This window comes from Hyperoodon ampullatus (genome assembly GCF_949752795.1).
Source record: "Hyperoodon ampullatus genome assembly, contig: scaffold_713, whole genome shotgun sequence".
NCBI lineage: Eukaryota > Metazoa > Chordata > Mammalia > Artiodactyla > Ziphiidae > Hyperoodon > Hyperoodon ampullatus.
This window is the reverse complement of record NW_027640763.1, coordinates 46,736-57,277: the sequence shown is the minus strand read 5'-3', so window position 1 is coordinate 57,277 and position 10,542 is coordinate 46,736. Positions and strand designations below refer to the sequence as shown.

Genomic DNA, 10,542 nt, shown 5'->3' with positions numbered 1-10,542 from the left:
AGGCAACAAGAGGAGAGTGAGATGGCACAGTGAAGGCCACAGGCATAAGAGTGTGTGGAGAAAGAGAACACCTGTGGAGAGAGAAATGGGGGAGAACACACATGATGGAACCCCAGGGAGCTGGTTCAGTGTCACAGTGAGTATCCTGAAAAATGTATGGAATGTGCAGGAGAGAAAAGCCAGGGTTAGTTGTGTTGGTCTCATGTAGACATGCTGGTTTATTTCACTGGGGACAGTTTGTAATCTGTCCCTTTTATTACCAAGAGTTAACAGTCTTGTTCATCTAAGGGCAGATTCAGAGAAGCAATGTAAAGGGAACAGGCTGACTGTGAGGAGAACAGAGGAGCCTGTCTCAAAGCAAAGATGGAAACTACTGCCAAGGATATGGAGCAACTCCACATTGGAGGTCTCAGCTTGGCAAGCTGAGTGTGCGAGATGGAGGGTCAAGCCTCTGGAGACCTTGTCTGAGGGGCAAGCAATGTCTGAACTGGGTAGGATCTACTGGAAATTTATAAAAGGAAGATCATCTCTGTCACCTTCATTATGTGGAAGAGAGTTTGACTGGAAGGAAAGAGTATTTAGGAAATCCATGTTATGCACACCCATAAGAAATCATGCCAGTGGTCCCTTCTTTAGAAGCCCTTTCAAGCTCAGTAGAAGGCCGGAAAAGAACAAGAAAAGGTTCGTCCTGCAGCCTAAATTCCCTGCTGTCTGTCCTCTCTCCCATCCCTTCTTTTCATCTTTAGATTCCTTGTGGGATGAAGTATGACAAGACATGGCTAATGAACTCAATTCGGAGCCATTGCACTGTCCCCTTCACTCCAGTGGACGTAAGAGAGGATGCCGGAGCCAGACGCGTGGGCACAGGGAAGGGAAAGAGAGAGAGACCTGGTTCAGCAGGGTCTGTTGGCTTCTGATACTATTGCTGTTGCATTCAATCCCTGTAGTTCCACTTTATGCAAAATGGGGCTCAGTTCTTTGTCCAGGAAGCTAGCACTGCCTGTGCATTGATGGATGTCAGTTACAAGATTTGTGACGAGGAGAGACGAAAGGTGTGTGTCGAGGGCGTTACATGTACCTCATCCTGAGGAAGCAGGACATGCCAGGGGCTGGTTGTCTTCTTTGGAACTAGAGTTCCTGGTGCTTACCCCACCTCTTCTTCCTGTAGATACCTGTCTTTGTAGACCCCTCCGCTGTTCCCTACTCTGTGCGGTATAAGTTGCAGCCAGAAGAAATGGAGCAGCTAAAGGTAATGCAGATTCAAGGCGTGTTGTGTGCCAGCACTCAGACCCAACTCTCCTTCCTCCAGTGCCCCGTCCCCCTCACCTGCCAACACCACAGCCTCAGAGCGGCTGTCTCCATCTCTTTCTCCACAGTTGACCTTGAGCAAACGATTTGATGTCTCCCAGCAAGCTCTTGACCTCCAGAGGCTTCGCTTTGACCCAGGTATGGCTGACAGCAGTAATTCTAGGGCGGGCGAGGGCAGAGGGGTCTTCCTGGAGGGTGACTTAGGGATGGTAACGTGGGGAGGGGCTGGTGCTGGCTCCAGACCCCACTCAGCCATCTGATTTCCTCCTCTCTCCTTCCTGAAGACTTGGTAGGCCATGATATTGATATAATTCTGAATCAAAGAAGCTGCATGGCTGCCACTCTGCAGATCATCGAAAAGAATTTCCCTGAGGTGAGGCTGTAGGCCCAGTGCTGGTATTAGGGTAGGGGGTGGAAGAGCTGGGGTGGAGGGCAGATTTGTCTCCAAGGTCCTAGATAGTAACCTTCACTCTACCTCTTCTTGCCCCAAAGCTGTTGTCCTTGAACTTGAGCAGCAACAAACTGTACCAGCTGGATGGCCTGTCTGACATTATACAGATGGCCCCCATGGTCAATACGCTGAACATCTCTGAAAATGAGGTGAGAAGAGGGAGCCAGGTCAAAGTTGGGTTGAGAGTAGGGTGGGGCGTGTTAGTGGCCATCAGAGTAATGACAGGAGGCAGGTGAAGGTATCTGTGGGGGAGGGAGTGGTCTGGGTGTGCAGGGATCCGGATGTCCCTCTTTCCCTGGGATTCCTTTTCCCACTTCCCCCCATATTTCTCAGCTGAAGTCTGTGTGGGAGTTGAGCAAGATACAAGGGCTGAAGCTTGAAGAGCTGTGGCTGCAAGGGAACCCATTGTGTGGCACCTTCCCAGACCAGTCCACCTATGTAAGGTCAGTGTGAACACCCTGTCACCCTTCTTGGTGACCTTCACCCATGGGAGCCTAGACTATCTGTGACAGTGCCCCTATGCCAGAGGTGGCAGCCCTGGTCTTCTGGGAGGATCACAGGCCCCACCTTCTGCTCTCTCTGTGCCTATCACCGGTGAGGAGTTTCCTTCCCCTGACCTCACCTCTGCAGGCGCTCTGGGGTCTGTTTCCAGCTCTCTGCGCCCAGCTATATTGCACCAAGGCCTCCCAAGAGTGTGCCCCAGGAAGCAGGGCTTCTCCTCCTCACCAGGACCAGGAGCGACCAGCCTTGATCCAGATACTGGCGCCCTGGACTGAGAAGGGTCCTCCAGTCCCGGGCCTCTTGCTGAGCGAAGCCTTCCTTCTTCGTGTTGAGATGGGGTGTGCCTCCCCCGTTCTGAGAGGGGCCCTCTTCCCCTGCCTCCAAAGGGGTCCCCCCTCCTCTCCCAGGTTGACATGGGGGCTTTCCTGCGCCATGCTGAGGGCTGAGGCCGTGGGTGGCTGCTGTCATGACATCCATTCTGCTGGCCCAGTGCCAGGAGCTGGACCCTCCTTGGGGTCCAGCTTGGGCAAAAGCAGGGCTCTTTGAGTCAAGGGGCCAGACGTGGGCTCCCGCCAGTGATCAGAGGGCTTCCTGAGGCAGGAGTGGAAGGCAGAGGGCAGAGGCGGTAGAGGAGACAGAAGGACAGGCCTCTCAGGGGCACTTGCCATCCCTCCCTGCGCCCGTCACAGCATCCAGCCTGGTCCTTCACAGGAGCCCTGGGCAGCCTGAGACAGGTATGATTCCTCAGATGAAGAACCAACTCAGACAGGTGCAGGGGTCATCGGGAGAGAAGACGGTGGTCATCAGAGGGGGCCAGGGATCCTCAGCCCATGCTGAGCTGGGACCTGACCCTTTCCTCCTTCTGGGGATGATCTGCCCCCAAAGCTGCTCTGTTTCCCATGCTCAAGTCTGGCTGAGCTCACACAGGTGACAAAGTTTCAACCAGCATACAATGGGCGCCCAGCTCAACATGTGCATATTTTCCATTCCTAGCTGGTGTGCCTGGGCGATTCTGGGGCAGATGAAGAGCCGCAACGGGTATGCCGTTTCCCCTTTCTTCTCTCTTCTTCCCTGATCCCCACCACGGGAGAGCTTCTTTCCCTTCCCTTTGTTTTCTCTCTCTCCCTTGTCTCTGTGCCCCTAGGTCTCTCTCATCTCTCCCCTCCTACCTTCACTCCCTTTCTGTCTTCATCCCCCTCCATCTCCCTCCCTGAGGCCCACCTCACTCACCTCCCTGGCCCAGCATCCTGGGCCATCTCTCAGGGGTGTCCGGGCCTTGGCAGAGAGCTGGACCTCCAGTGAGGTAGCAGAGCCCCGGGCTCCCACTCCATGCCCTCTTCTCCCCACAGCCTTCAGCCAGGCCCTGGAGGAAGGAAGTGAGGGGAAGTAAGCCCTGCAGCATGGGTTTGAAATGCTCGTCCTTGTGGCACTGGAGAAGGGAGTCTGGGTAGTCTGGGTGGGAGCTACCAAGGCGAAGGAGAGGGAGGGAGTGAAGGAATATTAAAGTGAAGGTACTGAGAGAGATGAGGAGACAGTGCCTTTCAGACAGTAAGATGACAGATGCTCAGTGCTCAACAGGGAAGTGGACCAAAAACCCTTAAAATCAGAAGCAGAGGTGGGCAAAGTGGGCTGCTGGATAGGCCAGAACACACTGATCTCTGTTTTTGGTATTAGTGCTTTAACTCAAAGGAAGCATTGCAACCTTGAACTATCAACCACCTCTTCTCTATTTTTGGTTTTGGACAGGGCCATCAGAGAATGTTTCCCGAAGTTGTTACGCCTGGTAAGTGCCTACGTAAATCATTGTCTCTTACGAATGTCGGTGGTCTCTGCACCTGCCCTCAAGCCCGTTGGGTCTTACCTAGATCACATATTAGCATCAGAACCTTAACCATTTTGGGGGACATGGACTCCTGAAAATGACATGGATATACTTGCTGGAAAAATACCCATAAATACACACACACACACACACACACACACAAGTTGCATATAACACTAGAGACTTCCAAGACCTCATGATGAAGACATCTACTGTAAGATTTCCCATGGAATTTCCAGCACCCTTTCACACCTGACCTCTGACCCTCACCCTCCTTGACCAAACTTTTTTCCCGGTCATCAAGGGCCACTCCCCTGGTCTCCACTCCTGTTTTCCTCTTCCTTTCTCCAGGATGGCCAGGAGTTACCCTCACCAATTATCATTGACGTTGACACTCCCTACATAATAAAGCCCTGCAAGGTGACTAAGAGGATCAAACAACATTTGGTGAGTTGCAGGAGAGCCACAGATCCCTTATCAGCCACACAATCTCAAATGCCTTTTGATTCCAGGAATGCTATATAGGCTCTGTGACACTGAAGAGTCTAGTCCTGCAATTCCTGCAGCAGTAAGTACCCTTGGGAATCTGAGCAAGGGGAGGAGGGCTAGGAGAGTTGAGGAGACCTAAGCACAGGTCTGCTCATCGGAGTTCTCAAGTCTCATTTGAGGTCCAGACCACAGAGATCGACTGTCCTCATTACTCTCCCTCAGGTATTACTTGATCCATGAGTGTGGAGACCGACTGCATATCCATTGTGCTTATCTCGAGGAGGCCTGCTCCTCCCTGACAATTCCCTTCCACTCTGAAGACCCAGCCCCGCGAGTATCACAGGCCAGACTCTGCTCCTGGGTCGTGTGGCTTCCCAGCAGACATAGGCCAGCTCCTGCATACACCCACCACCCATTTTTCCTCTTTGTCTCCTAGAAGCAGCTTGTGCAAGTACTTCAAGGACAGCAGGAATATAAAGAAGCTCAAGGACCCGCGTGAGCGTGTGATGGGAAGACTGGGTGGGAAAGGGCGGTGAAGGGGTCAATCATAGGGCCCAGGGGGTGGCAGCCCCTGACCTTTGTTCACTTCCCCTCCCTTCACAGACCTGCGGGCCTAGCTGCTGAAGCACACAAAATGTGTCATTGTGCACACCCTCTGTGTGTTGCCCAAGACTCAGCATGACTTCAGCTCCTTCGGGTGCACATGTGGTTCCAGACGGTGAGCACCTGCCTCCTCCCTCGGGCGGGCCCAGGAAGCCGCAGGTGGGTAGGAGGTGGAGGTGGTGACTGGGTGCCTGGGCTCTTCCCTTTCAGGAGATGATGCTCTGTTTCTCCGTCAGTGGGGTGTTCAAGGAAGGTGAGTGTGTGTAGACCCCCTCCCCAGGTGCCCCACTGCTGCCTTCCCCTGGCCAGGCTCACGCACAGAACCTCCCAGGTTCCCTGAGCCCTTCCTTCCCCTTCCCTTCCATTTCCTTCCTTTCCCCTCATTTTCCTTCCCTTCCTTTCCTTCCCTTCCCGTTCCCTTCCCCTCCCCCACTGTGTTCTCCAGGCCTCAGTCTTCCCACAGACAATCCAGGTCTGAGCTGTGTCCATGCCTGTGTGCCCTGCACACCCTGGGCGTTGGGGACACAGGCTGTGGAGTTTGGTGGCTCTCATCCCAGATCCTTCCTCTGAGAACTTGGCTGTTACTTAACCTCGCAGTGTCTGCATTTGAACAATGGGGTAGTAGTATCCACCTCGTGGGCGGCTGTGAAAAATGCATCCCATGAACTTGTGTAGTGGTTGTCAGGGACCCTGTCACTGGGCGCAGACTGCTCCTATAGTTGCCCTCCCCATTCCCGACACCCTGGAACCGTGAACATCTGCCCTCTCAGCATGAGTGTCCAGTCACTCCCTGACTGGGCAACACCATGTGAGCGTGTAGAGCACGTGCGGCTCTCAGGGGTACTGTTGTTTGTTTGCTGTTGAAGTGGAAGGAAGTTGTCAGGGCTGTGTGTGTGCCTTCACCCGGACCTTCATCGCTACCCCTGCCCCGTACTGCAGGTGAGAGCCCTGTTTTGGGCGGGAATGCCCATCCCCGCCTGGGCTCAGGGGCGTGGGAATGTTGTGGTGCAGACCTTAGGTTTACTCAGTATTGTGGAAAGCCAGCAGGGAGATCCCAGGAGCAGTCTATCCTAGTGGTTAAGAAGAGCATGGGCTCTGGAATCGGCCTATGGGTTCTCTCCTTGACACAACACTCACTCGCTGTGTGATCTTGGTCAAGTCACATGACCTCTGTGTGACTCAGTGTCTTCTTCCGAGAATGGGGATCAGAGCGTCCAGCCCTTGGGCTGTGGTAAAGGGTAAATGTGAAATTGCCCGTGGGTTGGTGATAAACCTATAAATCGAGTGAAGGTGGTAGACAGTCTCTCCAAAGGTGGGCTCACTGGGGAGGGGCAGAGGTACTAGTTATGGAACCTGGGAGACAGACACAGGAGGGGTATGGAAGGAATCTGGTTGCTGAGTGGCAGTGGGAGAAGGATCGTTGTTTGGGGTGTGGTGTGGTCCATCTTTCCAGATGTCTGAGTGCCCATTTTTCCTCCAATCTATGCATTGTGAAAGACGAACTGTTTGTAAGGGACGCCCGCCCCAGTGAGACTCAGAGTGCGTTCTCCATCCCAATGCCTACACCCTCCTCCCTCTCCCAGGAGCATCAGGAGATGGTGCAGGCTTTCTCCACCCTGTCTGGGATGAAACTCAAGTGGTCTCAGAAGTGAGTGCTGGGTGTGTATGGGAATGAGTTTGGGTTGGAACAGTGGGGGAGTGAATCATGGAAACTCAAAAGCAATTTGGAAAAATAGCTTTTTGAATATTTTGCTTCCAAAAAATAAAAGTGAGCCCATGAAAAAGGTATCATACTAGTATATGTGTAAAGGGTTTTCAAGATAGTATAATGCTCAGTGATATTATCTTGTATATGGAAAATCCAGGACAATCCACACGCACACCAACCAACCAACAAAAAAAAACAAAACACCCTACTACAACTGATAACCAAGTTCACCAAAGTTACAGGATACAAGACCGATATACAAAACTTATTTGTATTTCCATGTACTTGCAATGAACAACCCGAAAATGAGATTAAGAAAGCAAGCCCAGCTACCATGGCATCAAAATAGTACAACGCTTTGAAACAAATGAAACAAAACAAGTGCAAATCTCACACTCCAGTGTCTGTAAAACACTGTTGAAAAAAAGCAGACCTAAGTAAATGGAAAGACACTCCATTTTCATGGGTTGGAAGGCAATATTATTATGATGGCAGTACTACCCAGAGCAAACTAGGTTCAATGCAGTCCCTATCAGAATCCTTCTTTGCAACAGTTGACAAGGTTATCCTAAACTTCATATGGAAGTGCACCAAAACAATCTCGAAAGAGAAGAACAAAGTTAGAAGACTCACACGTCCCAATTTCAAAACTTGCTACAAAGCCACAGTAATAAAGACTACGTGGTACTGGCCTGTGGACAGTGTATGAATCAGTGGAATAGAACTGAGAGTCCACAGATAAACCCTCACATTTATGGTCAACTGATTACCAACCAGACAGAGTGCTGAAAATATCTGATGGGAAAATAATATTGTTTTCAAAAAATGGTGCTGGGACAAGTGGGTATCCGCGTGCAAACCAAAGAATTTTGACCCCTGACTCGCACACCATGTACGAACCTAGCCTGAAAATGGATCAAAGATCTAAAAGTAAGAGCTGAGACTATAAAAATCTGGGAAGGAAACATAGGTGTAAGTCTTCACGAATTAGGCAATCATTTCTTACATATGACAACAAAAGCACAAGCAACCAAAGAAAAAAACTAGATAAATTGTTGACTTCATCAAAATTAAAACCTTTTGAGCATCAAAGCACAGTATGAAAAAGGTGAAAAGCCCACCAACAGAATGGGAGAAAATATTTGCATATCACATATCTGGCAAGAATATGTGAAGAACCCTTGCAACTCAACAATAAAAAGGCAAACACACCAATTTTTTTAAACTGGGGGAAGGCTCTGAATGGACATTTCTCCAAAGAAGACATATAAATGGCCAAGAAGGAAATGAGAAACTTCTCAACATCGTTAGTCATCAAGGAAATGTAAATTGAAACCACAGTGAGTCACCAGGTCATACCCACTAAGATGGCTTTAATTAGTGAAACGAATGATAAGTGTTGGTGAGGATGTGGAGACATTGGAATTCTCACGTGTTACTGATGGGAATATAAAAGGGAGCAGTGGTTTGGGAAAACATTTTGGCACTTCCCCAAAATGTTACACATGGAGTTACCATAAGACCCAGTAATCCCACTCCTAAGTATCCTACCAGGAGAAATGAAAACGTGTGTACACTCTAAAACTTGTTCAGGAACGTTCATAGCAGCATTATTGATAATAGACGAAAAGTGGAAACAACCCAAATGTCCTGTAGCTGATGAATGGATGAATAAATCTTGGTACATCCATATAGTAGAATATTATTCAGTCATAAAAAAGAATACTGTTCTGATACACGTCATGACGTGGATGAACCTTGAAAACATGATGCTAAGTGAAAGAAGCCAGTCACAAAAAGTCAAATATTGTATGAAATGTCCAGAATCGGCAAATCCACAGGGACCAAAAGCAGATTAGTGGTTGCCAGGGTCTGGGGGACGGGAAGGAATAGGAAGTGATCACTAATGGTTAAGGAGCTTCTTTTTTTTTTTTTTTTTTTTTTTTTTTTTTTTTTTTTTTTTGTGGTATGCGGGCCTCTCACTGTTGTGGCCTCTCCCGTTGCGGAGCACAGGCTCTGGATGCGCAGGCTCAGCAGCCATGGCTCACGGGCCCAGCCGCTCCGCGGCATATGGGATCCTCCCAGACCGGGGCACGAACCCGTATCCCCTGCATCGGCAGGCGGACTCTCAACCACTGCGCCACCAGGGAGGCCCAGGAGCTTCTTTTTGAGGTGGTAAAAGTACTCTGGAATTAGATAGTTGTGGTGGTTGCACAATCATGTGAATGTACGAAAAAGCACTGATTTGTATACTTTAAAGTGGTGTGTGCATTATATCTCAATAAAAGATGGTTGGAGACTTGTACTTTAGAATTTTTCATTTGTTATTTTCTTGAACATCTTTCTTGATCAGTATATATTGAATTCCCTTGTTCTTTTGCCCAGCTCTACTTTTCTGTTTTGAATTCTAGTGGGCATGAATGCTAGTGATAGATGGTTTGCTTTTCACTGGGTCTTTCTTCGTCATTACACATAGTGTTCATACTGGTACATGTGTCCCAGCAAGAAAGTGGCATAGATTTAGTGGTGGCATTGCATGGTCAGCATGACTGTACTGTCGTACTAATGGAGATCACCTGTTGTTCTCCCACTGCAGGTGCCTTCAGGACAACGAATGGAACTGCACCAGAGCTGGTCAGGTCTGCAGTATGCTCAAGGTGAGGTCTGGGAATCAAGTGGGGTAAAGATGAACATTCCTGGGCCTTCAGGGAGGCCAAGAAGGTGGAGGCTGGTGTCCTGGCAATGGAACTTGGGGAGTGGGCTATTCTGACATTCCGACTCCTTCTCTCCAGACCGAGGACAAGATCCCAGAGGAGGCCTTCAAAGAAATCCCCTAAAAGGAGCCCTTGGATGTCATCCTTGTCTTCATCCACATCACCTTTTATCTCCAGCCTCAGGCCACGTCCATGCCTGGGGTTGGAGGCCTGGCTGACCAAGAATCCCAAGTTACGTTGTAGGCCAGGTAACATAGCCACTTGAAGGGTCGGCTGTTCTGTCTTTTCCCCACTCACGATTGCTGTTTGGTTTCATAATAAAGAGTGCTGTTGCAAGCTGTATGTCGTGTGTCCTCCATTGCTCTTCCCTTCCCCAATCACGAGCCAGTAGGTCCAGGCCTGAACGTCCCTGCCTTCCTCCCCGAGGACGAGGCAACTTCTAACCCAAACAAGTGGGGTTTTTATACAATTTTTTTCCATTTATAAAACATGAAGATTCTGCTCAAAAATGGGATAGCAATGGGATTTAAAGTGCATGTGTCAAAACTCCTTTATGTCCCAGCTAGATGGGTTTACATATATCATGCATCAAGTTGTGAAATTTAAAAATACATTTAGACAATTGAAAATGGAAACACAGCATACCAAAACTTGTGTGACACAGCAAAAGCAATGATCAGAGGAAAATCTATTAGTCGTTAGGTAAACGCAAACCAAAGCCACAATAGGATGCCACTTCACACCTACTACATTGCCTGTAGCTTTTTTTTAAAAGGAACATAAGAAGAAGAGCTTTGGTGAGGATGTGGAGAAATTGGAACTTCTGTACATTGTTGGTGGAGATACAAATGGTTTCGCTGCGGTGGAGAACAGTTTGTTGGTTCCTCACAAAATTCAACACAGAAGTACCACATGACCCAGTTACTCCACTCCTAGCTGTATACCC

At 49.4% G+C, this 10,542-nt stretch overlaps 1 protein-coding gene across 1 annotated transcript; it reads left to right on the top strand.

Moving 5' to 3' along the window:
* Positions 1-85: 85 nt before the first annotated feature.
* Positions 86-9,854, top strand: LOC307070046 (nuclear RNA export factor 2-like; the record flags this gene model as incomplete). The annotated part of the gene is given in 19 exon segments (XM_079728649.1): positions 86-136; positions 747-830; positions 948-1,052; positions 1,169-1,249; positions 1,377-1,446; positions 1,593-1,681; positions 1,801-1,908; positions 2,066-2,202; positions 4,007-4,043; positions 4,380-4,502; positions 4,595-4,650; positions 4,794-4,905; positions 5,189-5,264; positions 5,267-5,289; positions 5,385-5,427; positions 6,041-6,113; positions 6,628-6,822; positions 9,479-9,539; positions 9,675-9,854. Coding segments are annotated over 19 exon segments (1,569 nt in total). The 3' UTR covers positions 9,720-9,854.
* Positions 9,855-10,542: the final 688 nt, after the last annotated feature.